Here is a 15878-nt window from a genome sequence, read left to right as displayed (position 1 = left end):
CTCCCCACCCGCAGCTCCCTGTGCGCCGGAAGCCCTCCTTCCGGGAAACCCCAAGGCCGGGACCCCACATTAGATTATGATCTTCAATTTATCTCATTTTGTGACAGAAATGCCTTTAAAATTCAAAAGTTTTAAATTTTTATGACATGTAGTATATCATGATTTGCTCTTGTTCCCCATGCTTTTGGTGACAAACTCTAGATGTCCTGGTCCAGGTAATGAAGATTTTTATCTAAACTTCAAGGAGTTTAGTGGCGTTAGCTCACAAATTTGAATCTCTGGACCACTTGGAGCTTTAATTTCTGTGTACGATGTAAGCTAAGGGTCCAGCTTCCTTCTTTTACATGGAAACAGCCAATTTCCCAGAAATCATTTGAAGAGCCTTCTTCACCCTCCAATAGCCCTGGCATCCTTGTCAAAAACCCATGACCCACACCAGGCATGGTGGCACACACCTGTAATCCCCTCACTCTGTTTATTGTAAATTTGTAACAACCCAGTTTAAATGATCAACCTAGTTTCAGTAGAATACACTGTTCATGTCTAGCTCCATTCCCTCCCTTTTTATTATTATTGCCACAGATTATATCTTCATAGATTCCATACTCATTAACATACATTTACAATTATATTTAGTTTTAAAATTGTACAGGAAAAAAGAAGTTACAGACCAAATCAAGAATGTAATAGTACTGGCTTTTATGCTTACCTATGTAGCTACCTTTACCAATTTTGTTTTGTGTTGTTTTTCTTATGGTTTCAAAATGACATCTAATGTCTTCCCATTTTAGCCAAAAGACCCTTAATTTTTTTTGTTTGTTTGTTTGTTTTGTTTTTGTCTTTTTGAGACAGGGTCTCGCTATGCAGTTCAAGCTGGCCTTGTGCTCACTTTGTAGCCCAGGCTGGTCTCAAACTCGCAAGGATCCTCCTGCCTCAGCCTCCTGAGTGCTGGGATTACAGGCATGTGCCACCACACCCAGCCCTTAAGTATTTCTTGGAGGACAAATCTCTCAACTTTTGTTAATCTAGAAATGTCTTATTTCACCTTTTCTTTTTTAATTTTTTAATATAATAGTACATGTTTGTAGTATATAATGTTTACATTTCTTGTGGGGAATAGCCTTTATTCTTAAATGATAGTTTTGTTAGATACAGTTCTTTTTTTGGGTTTGTGTGTGTGTGTTTTGAGACAGGGTATCACTATGCAGCTCAGGCTGGCCTTGAACCCATGGCAATCCTCTTGCCTCAATCTCATGAGTGCTGGGATTACAGAATGCACCACCACACCTGGCAGATATGGAATTGTTGCTTGACATAATTTTCTTTCAAGATTTTATAAATGCCATTCTAAACTGGGTGTGGTGATGAACACCTGGAATCCCAGCATTCAAGTAGTTAAAACAGGAGGTTTGCCTTGAGTTTGAGGCCAGCCTGGGCTAACATAGTGAGTTCAACAGCAGCCTATACTACATAGCAAGACTCTGTCTCAAAATGAACAAATAATTTAAATATTTTTTAAAATGCCATCCTATTGCCTTCAGTGTTCCATGATTTCTGAGGAGCAATGAGCTACAAATCTTACTGAGAATCCCTGTATGTGATGATAACTTGTCTTTTGCTGCTTCCAAATTCTTCTCTGTATCTGGGTTTTGACAGTTAGACTATTATGTGTTTCAACTTGAATCTCTTTTAATTTATCTAGTTTGGCATTTGTTGAGCTTCTTGGATATGTGTAATCAGCCTTTCATCAGATTTGGTAGGCTTTGAGCCACCATTTCTCCAAATGTTTTAGGTCCCTTTTTCTCCTTCTCTTCTGAGATTTCCATACTTTGTATCCTCGTGTGACCAAAGTCCCTCATATGGTGTATATTTTCTTTTCATTATTTTCTCTCTGCTTCTCAGACAGGATAATTTTCATGTCTTATTCGTTTGCTGATCCTTTCATCCACCTGCTTAATCTGCTGTTGAAACCATCCAGTGAGCTTTTCATTTCATTTATTGCACTTTTCAGCTCCAGAGCTTCCCCATGGTGCCTTTGTATAATTTCTACCCCTTTAGTGATATTCTCATGTTTTTTCCATATGTTGTTTACCTGATTTCCTTAACTCCTTTGGAAGTTACCAAAGGAATTACCTTTAGCTCATAGAACATACTGAAAACAGCTGATGTAACAGATTGGTAAATAACTACAATGCCCAGGCTCTGGGGTGGATTAATAATTCTAACACTTGGGGATGGGTTCTGTCAAATTCCTTTTTTCTGTTTCTTTATGTGTGTGGTGGACTGACTGGTGGTCAACTTATAACCCCCAGCCGAACTGAGTAAGTGTGGTGCTGGGTGTGGGAGGCCCACCTGGGGATTGTTGCCAGCAGCATAAGAGGCAGAACTGGAGAAGGAGAAGAAGGCTGTAGGGAGCTGTGAGAGGCTGTTGGGAGCTGGTAGAAGCTATAAGGAGATGTTGGTTGTTTTGGAGGAGCTCGTCATGCTGGCTTTTCTGATAAACTTGGCTGTTTTCATCCTCTGAGGAGCTCAGGACCTCGTTGGCACTGAGAATGGCTTTGGTTCACTTTGGGGGAGCTCTGGTCCTCACTTTGAGCACCACTTCCTGGCTCTGGAGGGGAAGATGGTGCACTGCCAGTCTCCTGAGAAGCTTGCTGTGTTGGCTTCCCTGATGGGAACTCGGCCGTCTTGACCATTAGAGGAGCTCAGGACCTTACTGTTGCTGAGGATGGCTGTGGTACCTTTCTGGGGAGCTCTGGTTCTTCTGAGCATCACTTCCTGGCTCCAGTGCAGATCCCTCAGCCTGCTAGCACAGATCCTTCATGACGCTGGCAGACTTCCTAGATTCCACCACTGGTCTTTGGGCCTTCCTAGCTCAGATCCATAAAAAAGGCCTGCATGAGACATTGTCACAGGCTCTGGGCCTCCCGTTGGATTCTTGGGAGGCATTCTTATGAGCTCTAGGTATTCAGCTGGACTCATGCAGGACATTTCTGTGGGATCCAGGCCGTCAGCTGGATTCCTTGGTCACAGTGTGTGGACAAATTTCCTTCACTCTTTTGTATATTGTTCTCTGGGTGACTATTATAAATAATCATATAAAGTATGTATCCTGTATTATATTGTTCCCTTTGCACAATAACCCCCAAACCAACACAATGTGTTCTGTAATTTTGTGCAAGGTGGAGGTTCTGAGTATTAAGTTTTGGTAACTCATGAAGTATAATGCTCCCACTGTTTAAGAATTGCTTATTTTTGTTTATCAAGCGATAGAACTATCCATATGTGATTTCTCCAAACTACTGTCTGTTGGAGGCCAGGGGTTTAGCTCAGCGACACAGCACCTGTCTGGTAAGCACATGGTTCTGAGTTCAATTCCCAGTACAAAAAAACAAAACAAAAGGAAAAATAGACATGGAAACAAACTACTGTCACAGAGTATATATTCCTTGTTTTATGTGGGTGTTGTTTCTGTTTTGTTATCCTTGAAAGCAACAAGTAGTGTGACAAAGGTTTTCTTAAAATCTTTCTCCCAAAAGGTAGGGGGGTGGATTCTCTCTTTATAGTTATTTGAGTGCCTCTTCAATCTATGGAACTCTAAACAATGTCCAGGCTAAGTGACAGCCCTGCAGTGACCTAAAGCAGCAATCAGCAACCAAAGCACCCAGCCCAGGTTTTGGAGGACAAGGTTCGTATTACCTATGCTGGCCCTAGCAAGCCTCACCAGGAATGTGGGCCGCTATGCATATGGCTGCCTACCATGGGGCTTAAAGAGCCTGGCAGCCCCTGTGTGAAGTGCTGGAGCTCACCAGCACTTACCAGCCTCTTCATCCAGGTCACCCTGGGACTCTAAGTGTTTGACAAGACTCCAGTGTTCCAAAATAGCTGCTGGCTAGACAGGTCTAACCAGCTCAATTACTGTTTTGGTAAAGGGACAGATTTTGGAGCTTCCTACCCCATCATCTATCTGGACCTTAGTTTTTCTCAGACAGTAAATGAGAATCTTGAGGTGAACCAGTGACACACAGCTGAGAGTCACCAGAAGGCTTTGGAAACTATCAATGTCAAGGTCTCCCTGCATCCCACAATCAGATGCCACATCCACACAGGACAAGATATGTCTCCTTCAATGGGAGAATCTCATGTTTCCAGGTGGAGACCCTGGTGCCACTATCTGATTCCCTCTTTGAGAACCAGGATCCTTTGCAAGTGTTTATTTTCCATGGTTTGCTTAATTTCTTGGGACTTTGACACTGAAAGGAACTGATTCTGGCCACAAGCAGCATGAACAGGTTACCTGGGAGACAACCAAGGATAACCATGTGACTGCAAATCCAGACTAAAGGTTTCACAAAGGGATATTACTTACCCAATATTTTTTTCAAATGTTCATCTTCCTTATTTGAACTTGATGCAAATTCAGAATTTCTTGAGCTGTTTCGTTGGAAATAACCTGTGGTAAAATAAAACTTAGTTGTGATTAAGTCTTCCACTGAAGCTACATTCATCCTCTTTAAAGTCACTAACTGCTACAAGGTATTTGGGGAGGAGCATGGGGCAGGTGGCCTGCATTCTGTCACAGAGCATTCATGAAGCATCTGCAGTTATCTGAAGTCCCAGCACAAAACCAATGACAAAGCTCCTTTTTGCCTGGTTCCACATGGCAAGCTTTGACTCTACAGAAACGCTGGTGGAAATGCCTGTGAGGTATGTGCAGAATGATGTCGAGCTCTGATTCAATAACTAACAAATGCACGGTTCTCTGTCAACAAGACATCAGCGAATCATTAGGAACAGATACACTTTATCCTCCCAGCACTTGGCTAAAAATTTGTTGAAGATATTGTGTTGGCCAAGGGAATATAATGAAATGTGGTACAGGACAATCCATCAAGATTATGCAGTAAAATACATTTTTACCTTAAGCAAATGGCATATGAAATGCATCGGCAGGGTCTGTAGTTGTAAGACTGTTCTACTGATAATCTTATATAGTAATGCCTCAGGGTTATTCTGCTAATTACCCATTTTTAATTTTTTAATTTTTTTTTTGAGACAGGGTCTTACTGTGTAGTTCAGGCTGCCTTTGATCTCACTATATAGCCCAGGCTGGCCTTGAACTTGCAGCAATCCTCCTGCCTCAGCCTCCCAAGTGTTAGGATTACAGGCATGTGACACCATGCCCCACTAATTTTCTTCTTAATGCAAAGTGTTTCTCTATTATTTGTGTGATTCTGGGCTAATGTGCATGGTTTTTGTGTTTTGTGTTTTTTTGTTTTTGACATATGTGGCCAGCTGCTTCCTTTAGCTTTGGCATCTGAGGTCAGTGCTAACAAAGAAATAAACTCTGTTATTGGGGAAGATATTTTACAAAGGCTGAGATAGGAATAAGGGTGATGTGGAGAAGATGGGAGGCTCTGCTCTCCCAGGCCAGTGGCCAGGTCAATCATGGGCAGTGAAACATAGAGCACCAATGAAAACAAAGTGATTATTCATAGCTCATTTCACACGGGATAGAGAACCTCACATGAAAATCAGCTTCCTGTTCTCTGAACTCCACCTGGGTGCTGTGGCAGAACCTGCCTAACATTGCACAGCAAGAATCACACCAAATACAGTCACATTCATGCTGCAGACCTCAGGCCGGCCCACACCTGTTAGGGGAGGATTTCCCACAGTTCTCTCAGAACTTCACGCCTCAGCTGGGCTCCACCCCAGCAGCAGCTGGTTCCCAGAATGCAAACAACAGCCTAGTCCACCAGTATTCTACAGTCCCCAGGCCCATGGAAACACATGCAGCAGGGCAGTAGCAACATATACTTGCTTTCATCCAGGTCTTCCCTTGTAACTGGCCCCACTGTCGTACTTGTTTTCCCAAAAACTTCGACATCCAGCTCCTTAGGAGACACCTGCTGCAGAATGTCATCTGTGGGAGGCAGACAAAGGCGCATTAACACAGCAACAGAGCGACGCGTCCTGCTCTGAGAGTACCTGAAGCAGTCCATGCACACAGTGAGCCAAGGACATGAACTTGGGCTATGGACCCTGCTCTGAATGCCTCGTCTTAGGAAGGGGGAATCAGTGACCCGAGTCACTGCTGGATCATCTGACTGCACCAGATGTCTTGCCCAGTTAACACTGCCCACCAAAGACATATGGATAGAAACATCATTTCTTCCTTTAAGAAATGAAAAGCTTTTCATTGCTGCCTCTCCTGGAGAGCTTTTCAAATGACAGTTATAATGTTGGGGCCAAGAGTCCTACACCCAAATCCTGATTTTGCTATTCACTAAAACATGACCTCAGGCAACTAACTTCATGTCTTTGATTTTTGGTTTCCTCAAAAGCAGGATGGGGAAGCTATTAAACAACTCAGGTGTTTTGTGGAAATTGAAGAGGATAGTGTCTGAAAGCATTTAACAGAGAGCTAATGAGAAGGCAAAAATATTTCATCACTACCTTTCTCATCAGAATAACCCCAAGCATTGGAGGTCCTATTTGACCTAGCTATTCCCTTTCTGGGTTTCTTTCCAGAAGAATTAAAAACATCATGCCAGAGCAATATATGTGCACCCATGTTTATAGCAGCACAATTTGTCATAGCTAAAGCTTGGAAACAACCCCAATGCCTATCAACCGAGGAGTAGATAAAAAAGATATGGTCTTTTTATATAATGGAGTATTACTCACCCATAAAGAAGAATAAACTGGAGAATTTTATACATAAATGAATGCAACTTGAGTCTATACTCATAAGTGAAATAAATCAGACTTGCATATGTACACATCATATTATCTCCCTAATGTGAGAAGCTGAAAGAGTAAATATGATCCAAAATGTACAACAGATATTGTAAACCAGGCATGGTGGCACACACCTACAATTCCTCCTCTGAGGCAGGAGGATCATTGCAAGTTTGAGGCCAGCCTGAGCTACAAAGTAAGCTCAAGGCCGGCCTGAACTGCATAGTGAGACCCTGTCTCCAAAAAAAAAAAAAAATGTTGTAAAATGGGAAGAAAATTCAGAAGGAAAGAGAAACTCATGTATGGGAATGGGAAAAAAAAGGAAAGGAAAAGTAAAAGGAAAATGTATATGTACACATAAACGCTAGTTCAGATAGTTATACTGCTAATTTCTCTCAGATTATTGAAAAGATAGGTTTGCACTAATATTGTTTGGATGATTAAATGCTGATATCTCATACTCTGAGCAACTAATTTAAATATAACAATAAGCAATGTGTTAATAATTGTTACCCTATCATATTGCTTTGGATTTTTTTTTTTTTTTTTTGGGTGGGGGTTTGGTCTTTTTCTCTTTAAAATAAAAATAAAAACAACTAAATAAAAAAGAATAACCCCAGATCAGCTAGTTAACATTGCTACTTTTCTCAATACTTGGAATAGGGCAATGAGTCCCAGCCTGGAGTCAGCCAAAAGGCTTTTTTTAAAAAGCTGACGCAGGGGCTGGGGATTTAGCTGAGCGGCATGGTACCTGCCTGGCAAGCATGAGGTCGTGAATTTGATTCCTGGTACCAGAAGAAAAACAAACAAACAAACAAACAAAAAAAGCTGATGCAGCTGGGCATGGTGGCACACACCTGTAATCCCAGCACTGGAGAGGCTGAGGCAGGAAGATCAATGCAAGTTTGAGGCTACACAGTGAATTCACGGCCAGGGGTGACTTTTAACAACCTTTCCAGGGATTCCCACACTGGGTTTAGGCTGACAGCAGTGGGGATGGGTTCAACTCAGCCTTGGGCCTTGCAGGCTCTTGGGGCAGAAATTGTACATGCAGCTCTGCGGTCTCAGTGTCTCCCCAGTGGTGGCCCTGCCTCTGCTACCCCGCTACCTTTTGAGGAACGGGGTTCCAAATGCTTAACTTCCTGTTTGGCCTAATCGCTTGGACCATGCACTTAGAGGAACTGATCCTACCCTCAAGAGAAAGTATTCGTCATCCCCTTCAAAACAGCAGGAGCAGGTTTCCCAGGAGACCACCAAGGACAAGTGTGTGACTCTTCGGATGCACCCTAAAGCTGCAGTCCCAGACATTTTTGCCACCAGGGACCACTTTCCCGGAAGATAGTTTTTCTATGGACCAGGGCTGGGTGGGGGGACCAGGGTCAGGATCAAATTCTCATTAGGAGCGCCCACCCTGGGTCCTCCCAGTGCAGTTCACAGTAGGGTTCGCCCTCCTATGAGAATCTAATGCTGCAGCTGATCTGCCCCGGGCGGAGTTGTCAGTGGTGGGAGTTGGCTGGAAACACCGAGGAGCTTCCACTGGTCCCCGCCACGCACCTGCCACGCTGCCTGCATCCTAACAGCCCCAGGACCAGCTCCGTGACCCCAGGGCTGGGGACTCCTCGCAACAGTTCCATAGTAGGAGGTTACTTACCAAATATTTTAGCCATATCTTTTTCCATACTCGTTGAACTTGAGGAAAATGTACTATCTGAACCTGTGGGGGAAATAAACTCAGCTGTGATGGAATCTTTCCCCACAGGCTGGGAGCGTAGCTCAGGGGTGGACACTGCTCAGCCTTCAGGAGGCCTTGGGTTCATCCCCAGCACTAAAAAACAGAGAAGCTTCGTTCTCCCCACAGATCCTCAGCGCCACATTCTCTCCCCTCCTTGTTAAATCGAGGACTTCCCCTCTCCTCCTTGGGCATCCGCACTGTCAGCATCACCACTGTCTTGTGCTTTGAGGCCACGGCTTAGAGAATAAGGGTGACTTACCCCTGAGCACTGTGACACCATGATAGCTGGCCTGACACCCAGAATAACAGCTGTGACACTAATGGCCTATAGATAGGCTGGACAAAGTGTCACATCCCACCCCAGGCACCTTGGGACTTGGCTGCTTTGAAACGAGTGGAATCTGGTACTCTACGCATTTTGACACAAAGCCTTGGCCCCTGGTGTTCATCGTTTGTTTGGTACCCGATGTGCAAGCTAGAAGTCATCAGTGTCAGCTGCCTTGTAATTGACACCCTTTCCAGCCAAAAGAGCTTGTTCAGTACTCATCCTTGTTGGTGCTTATTGTATCTCCGGCAGCCAGTTAACACTGAGCACCAAGCTTCCACTGCATCATGAAATTTCATCCTACTCCTCTGAAGGGCACACAGATTTTAAACTCATACATTGTGTGTTCCTACAATATTCCATTTAATATTTTCAGACCATGGTTGACCACGGCTTAACCGCAGCCATGGATAAAAGAGGTCTGCTGTTGTTTTTTGTTTTTGAGACAGGATCTCGCTAGGTAGCCCGGGCTGGCCTGCAACTCTCAAACATTTTTTTTTATAATAAAAAGTTGCAGTGTACATGTGTGCTATCCTCCCATGGGGCTCTGGGTTTTAAGAAAGTCTCAAAGTTAGGGGACTTTTCAAATTACTCAAAGTACTGCCAGGAAATACTTCCCCAGTGGTGAACTCGGGGAGGCAGAGGCCATAAAATGAGGACGCCTGAGCTGGCCACACCAGCCTGAGGGTGGGACCCCGGTCCTCCAGCTGCGGTGAGGGTACCTTTGACCTGGGGGTAAGGGTAGCGCTCCGCACTGGGCCAAGAGTCCAGGAAGAGGACAAAGAAGGTCACAACTCGGCTCATCTTCGCCATCGCCTGTGTGCCACACCTGGCTGGTCAGCAGCAGCTGTGAGCCCCAGGAACACATGGAACCCACGGTCTGTGAGGTCACACTCGGAAGGCAGGGAGGGGGCACTGCGTCTGGAGACGGGCAAAGAAGGACACTGGTGGCCCTGAAGCTGCCCCTCTACTCACTCTCCTCGGCTCTCTGATCCCTTCCTGCACATCCTACAGGCTGAAGGCAGCAGGACATTAACACTCTTAAGACACAAGTGACCAAAACTCAAGCAAAGCACTGTCAGTGAAATGCAAGTAGCTACAGTATGCAGGGAAAATCCTAAGATTGATCAAGACATCACACTAATAAAATGGTATTTATGTTGCTATAGTTTATATTTGAACATCCCCCAAAGGCCCATGGGTTGAAGATTTGGTTCCCAGCTTGAGGTACGATTTGGAGGTGATGGAACATTTAAGAGGCGGGGCCTAGTGAAAGGAAGTGAGGTCACTGGAGGGCGTGGCCTTGAACAGGGATATTGGGACCCCTCTCCTTTCTGCCTCTCTTTCCTTGCCATCATGAGCAGAGCATCATGTCCTCCGCCAGCCACTGCCACCGTGATGAACTGTGCCACCACAGTCCCACAAACAAGCAAGTGCTCACTACCTGAAACCTCTGAAACTGTGAGCCAGTAAAACCTTTCCTCTTATTAAGTTTTGTTTTGTTTTGTTTTTTGAGACAGGGTGTCACTATGTAGCCCAGGCTGACCTCAAACTCACAGTAATCCTTCTGCCTCTGCCTCCCAAGTTCTGGGATTACAAGCATGCACCAGCTCCTCTTATTAAATTGGTTACCTCGGGTATTGGCTGAAAGCTGACTAACACAGTGGTATAAACTGTAACACCACACACAGCGTAAACTCATTGATAGATTCATGTTACTCATAGATCACTATTTCCCCTATTCTATTTCATAAGTATTACACTATTTTCATCAGAGTTGACAACCGGCAGACCAGCCTGACTGAAGAAAAGACCAACACCCAAGAGGAGAGTTTTGCTTCAGGACTGAATTCATACCCTTCCACAGAGACTCGGAACCTCAGAGATAACCACGTTTATAAATATTACTTGGCTGGATGTGCTGGCCTATGCCTATAAAGGCAGCTACTCAGAGAAGCAGGAGGATCAAAGTTCAAGGCCAGCCTGGACCACTTAGCCAGCCCCTGTCTCAAAATAAAATAAAATAAGTAAAAGGCCTCCAGGTGTGCAGTCTTGTGGTAGAGCACTTGCTTAGCATGCTTTAGGCACTGGGTTCAATCCCTGCTATAGCAAAAATAAATTAATAAAAACTACAAATATTACTTGTTATTTATTTTTAATTATGTGGCTATGCAACACTGATAAAGCAACTTAAAGTATAAAAAATCTATTTGCAAAGAAGATATCTTTGTATGTTAGTATCTTTTTTTAAAAGAGAATTTAAAAGACAATAAAACAATATAGAATTTCAAAACAAGCTCTGGACTGGCCCCCAGCCACACAGGTGCCCAGGAGGTGGACCCCCTGCACCCAGGAAGCTGAGCAGCAGGGTGCACCGGCCCTCGGGCAGGCTGCCGCCACACAATCAAGAACTATCATGGTGTCTTGGTTACTTTTCTCTCGTTGCTGGGGCAAAATACCTGACGCCCAAAATGAAGGAAGGAAAGGTTTATTTCGCTTACAGTTTGTGGAGGTTTCAGTCCATACTTGTCAGGTTAGAAGGCAGAGTGGCACATGGCAGAGGGCTACCACTCATGGCGGCAGAACACAGCAAAAGCCACAACCACACACCAGGGAGGAATGGGGGAGGAATGGCCTCAAGCACCCTTTTCCTCTCCCTTACATATGCAAACTATCCACCCCAGGGCGGGTGTAGCTCTCACACCCACAATCAATCAATTCTAAAACCCTGCCCCATGGCCGCATGAGGCTTTGGGGGGACACACAAACAAACCATAACACATGGCACAAAGAAGCAATGACACAATTGGCCCACCACGCACCAGCTGTGGAGGCCTGCCTGCAGATGTGCGTGAATCATTCCAACATGGAGAAATCCCTGGGAATACATGCCACACAACGGGTCACTCTTGCCCCTGCCATTGAGAATCAGAAAGGTCCAGAGTCAGCAGAGGAGCAGATGCTGAACAAGGACTCAGAGAACACGAGAATACAGACTACACCTGAAGACTCAGAGGTCTAGTTGACCAGGGTCACGAGAGCCGTTCGGAAGCTGGAAACCAGGAGGACCTTGCGCAATACTTGGGGAGACCTCCTGAAAGCCATTCTTCCCCTGATAGTACAGGCTGCAGTGGAGGAGTGTGTGGAGCTCCAGAGAGGTCTGCACCGAGATTCCTGCTGCCTGTGCTGACGGTTGGGAAGAGGACACTAAGTGGTTGTGGGGTCCCAATGCACTGGGAGGCTGGAGAGAAAAAGCTACAAAAAAATGGCTCTTGCCCCATATGGCTCACTTGAGATGTTAGTAAGAATTGCCTCCTCAGTATTCTATAGCCCTGATGAGGAGGAGACCAAGGAGAGAAAACAAAGTGACCGAGAAAAAGCAGCTGCTTTTGCTGCAGCAACAAGAGAAACAGACCCTAAGTCTGATTCGCGAGGCCACAAGAAGAACTCAGTGACTACATTCATCTGCTACCACTGTTAAAAGCCAGGCCACCTCAAGAGGAACTGCCCTAAGAAGCCCCCTGGGCCATGCCCTGAATGCAAATGAGACTGCTGGAGATCGGTCTGCCCTCTGAAGCAGAGGCCCCAGAGCTCAGATCCTTATACTCTGCCTTCTCCCTCTGGCCAGACTATCATCTCCATGGAGGAGCCCCGGGTAATCATGACTATGGAGGAAAAAGAAAACAGCCTGTTGCTAGACAGAGGTACAAGTCTCTTGGTCCTTCTTTTCAATCCTGGCCTTCCTTCCAGCCATCACACCTCAGTGAAAGGAATCACTGGTGAGGAGGTAATACACTATTTTTCACAACCCTTAGGCTGTAACTACTTGTTAGATCTTCCTTGTGTATCTCTGTCTTCCTGAGAAACCACTTTGAAGATATAATGTATTACAGCAGCCATTGATATTTTCCTACTAATCTGTCCATAACTCTGTAATGTTTGTATTGTTCCTATGCTATTTCATAAATGGATGTATGTTTATTATTATGTGTTTCCTACAACAACCATTGAGAATAGTTAATGATTATTCAATTGGTCACTCATGTATAACTCTATTTTCTTTAGGAGCCACTTTGAAGATACCAAAGTACAGTATAACAACTATTGATAATCTCCTACCTCTTTGGTCTGTAATTCACTATTATTTGTCTATTTGTTTTCCTGAAAAACAATCTTGTAGATAACAATATGTAAAACAACAACCATTGATAATTTCTTACCAGATAATTTTATCTGTAATTTGGTAAGCTCCTTCTATTACTATGTTATCCTTCTTTTACTCTTTCAAATAAAAAAGAATTTCAAAACAAGATGATAGGAAATTAACCATGCTTGTTATATTGCATATTGTTATCTTCAAAGTAGTTGTACAGGTACCACATATAGGTATGCAAAATTCATCAAACAATTAGGCATTAACTGTTCCTTTCAATAAACCAATAGAAATTAGCAGTATGATTATCTTAGCTATCGTGTACACATATATATATTTTTTTTCCCTTCCTTCTTTCTTTTCTCCTTTCCCCCATCCCAGTCTTTCTTTCCTTTTAAGCAATTTCTTTCCCTTTCACAATATCTACTGTACCTTTTGGATTTTATTTACTCTTTCAGCTTCATACACTAGAAAGATAATATGATGTTTACACAGGCAAGTCTGGTTTATTTCACTTACAAGCATGATCTCTAGTTGCATCCATCTACCTATGAAAGCCTCAAGTTTATCTTTCCTTATAGCCGAGTAGTACTCCATTGTATAAAAATACCACATCTTTTTCATCCATTCCTCAGCTGATGGGCATTTGGGTTGTTTCCAAGATTTAGCTATGACAAATTGTGCTGCTATAAACATGAGTACACATATATTACTGTGGTATGATGTTTTCAATTCTTCTGAAAAAATACCCAGAAGGGGAATAGCTAGGTGGAATGAAACCTCTAATCCTAGTTTTTTGAGGAATCTCCACACTGATTTCCACAGTGGTTGTACCAGTCTACACTCCCACCAACAGTGGAATGTTAGTATCTTTAACTATACTTTTTTCCCTCATTTTTTTTTCCTGCATTGTTTGTTTTGAGACAGGGTCTCACTATGTAGTCCAGGCTGGCCTCAAACTCACAATGATCCTCCTGCCTTAGCCTCCTGAGTGCTGGGACTACAGACATGTGCCTCCACACCTGGCCTTTCCTGCATTTTAATCTTGTACTGGGTCCCCTCAATCATGTTGCCAACCCCACCCTCAGCCCTCTTGTCTTTACACAGATGCAACGGGTAGGAGAGGCCTTCTGTGGGCAAAAAGTGACAAAATTTGCAGGTAGAATTCTGGGTTGCTGACCCACCCCCTTTCCTCCTGTCCCTTCTTCTCAACACAAGAGGAGGTCACAGGTCGTTTTTTGACCTCTGCGCACAGGGCTGCTTGTACAATTTACCAGTTACCTTTACTTGATTGTCAGACTTTCTCAGCTTGATTTCTCTCACTTCCAGGAAGATCTGTTAGACATCCAGAATGATAAGAAGAAAACACCTAGTTTTTATTTGTCTGTAGGGAGTGGTATTGTTGTTTTGCTTGGTTGGTTTTAGAGACCAGGTCTGACTATGTTGTCCAATCTGGCTTTGAACTCTTCGGTTGAAGGGATCATCCTGCCTCAGCCTCCCAAGTAACTGGGACTACAGGCGGAGGCCACCACACCTGGTTCAAAATAATCTATTTTGATTCAGTCACCCAGGTCTAAAGTAGAAGTCAAGAAATGTTCTGTAAAGAGCCTGATAGAAAGTATTTTAGGCTTTGCAGGGCACATACCCCTCTGTAGCATATTGTTCACTCAAGGTTGATGTCACAAGGCTTTAAAAATAGAAAGCCTGGCCTGTAATCCTAGCATGCAGGAGGCTGAGGCAATAAGATCACAAGTCGAAGGCCAGGCTGGGCTACCCACTGAAACACTGTCTCAGAAAAACTAAACAAAACAACATAAAGCTCTTGAAGGGAAATCAATGAAATCAAAGCTGATTCTTTGAGAAAAATCCATAAATATCGATTGCACTTGTTTATCTCTAGTCATGCTGATCTGAAAAGATGGAAGATGCATGACACAAATATTAGGAACAAGAGTAGATATCTCCACGGAAACAACAGACATGAGCCAGAAAAGCAGGACACTTTATGGGCATCTTCTTGCCAGTAAATCCAACAAGTTAGAAAAAATGGAGAAAATCCATGACCAACACAAACTAGCAAAGCTCATTCAAGAAGAGGCCCAGACCAGTTCTATATCTAATAAAGAAATAGATAATCCTCCCACCAGGAAACCTCAAAGCGCAGATGGCTTCCTTGGTAAACTTTGGCAATATTTAAGGAAGAAATATCACCAGTTTGATACAAATCCTTCTGGAAAACTGAAGCTGCAGGAAGTTCTTTCCCACTCCTCTAGAAGATAGCATTATCTTGTTCTCAAGCCAGACAAATATATTCCATAGGGAAAAAACTATATATCAAATATCTTTCCTAAACCTCCACATGAAAACTCTTTTGCAAATTGAATTCAGTGGGTTATTCTGGAGGTTTTGTTTATATGTTGCAGCACTAGGGATTGAACCTAGAGCCTTTGCACTGAGCTACATACCCAGCCCTTTTCTGTTTCTTTTATTTTGAGACAAGGTCTTGCTAAGTCCCTAAACTGTGGTGGTGGAGATTGAACCCAGGGCCTTGTGCATGCTAGTCAATCACTCTGCCACTGCACCACATTCCCAGCCCTTCAAAGAACCTATAATATCCAAAACAACTTGGGGGCGGGGGGAAGAACAGAGGGGGATTTTATCTACTTGATTTCAAAATTTATAAAACTACAGTAAACAAAACTGTGTTATTAGCATATAGATCAATGGAATAGAACAGAATCCAGAGATAAATTCAGACATAGGAAATCAACTAATTATTGACACAGGCACTGAGGCAATTCCATGGAGATGGTATATCTTTTCAGCAGATAATACTGGGGTAATTTGATACAGCATATGCAAAAGCTGAACCTCATTGCTTACCTTACACTATGTACAAAAATTAACTCAAAATTGAGCATAGG

The 15878-nt window shown here is 43.6% G+C and overlaps 1 protein-coding gene across 4 annotated transcripts in view; it reads right to left on the bottom strand.

The window, feature by feature from the left end:
- The window catches only part of LOC102025345, a 34520-nt gene that overhangs the window by 13682 nt on the left and 4960 nt on the right, over positions 1-15878 (bottom strand). For 2 of the 4 annotated variants that reach the window (XM_005400690.1, XM_005400691.1), the window contains exons 1-4: positions 9524-9654; positions 8396-8458; positions 5825-5926; positions 4370-4453 (exon numbers count right to left, since the gene is read on the bottom strand). In XM_005400690.1, the coding sequence (XP_005400747.1) occupies positions 4370-4453; positions 5825-5926; positions 8396-8458; positions 9524-9614 (340 nt within the window). In that variant the 5' untranslated portion in view covers positions 9615-9654. Of the gene's footprint in view, positions 1-4369; positions 4454-5824; positions 5927-8395; positions 8459-9523; positions 9655-15878 lie in introns of those variants that run through there. The other 2 variants (XM_005400692.2, XM_005400693.2) reach the window with 1 other exon arrangement.

The sequence above is a fragment of the Chinchilla lanigera genome, unplaced genomic scaffold, assembly GCF_000276665.1.
Source record: "Chinchilla lanigera isolate Chin_1 unplaced genomic scaffold, ChiLan1.0 scaffold00069, whole genome shotgun sequence".
Lineage (NCBI taxonomy): Eukaryota > Metazoa > Chordata > Mammalia > Rodentia > Chinchillidae > Chinchilla > Chinchilla lanigera.
The sequence above is the reverse complement of the archived record's forward strand: the minus strand, read 5'-3'. Positions and strand labels throughout refer to the sequence as shown.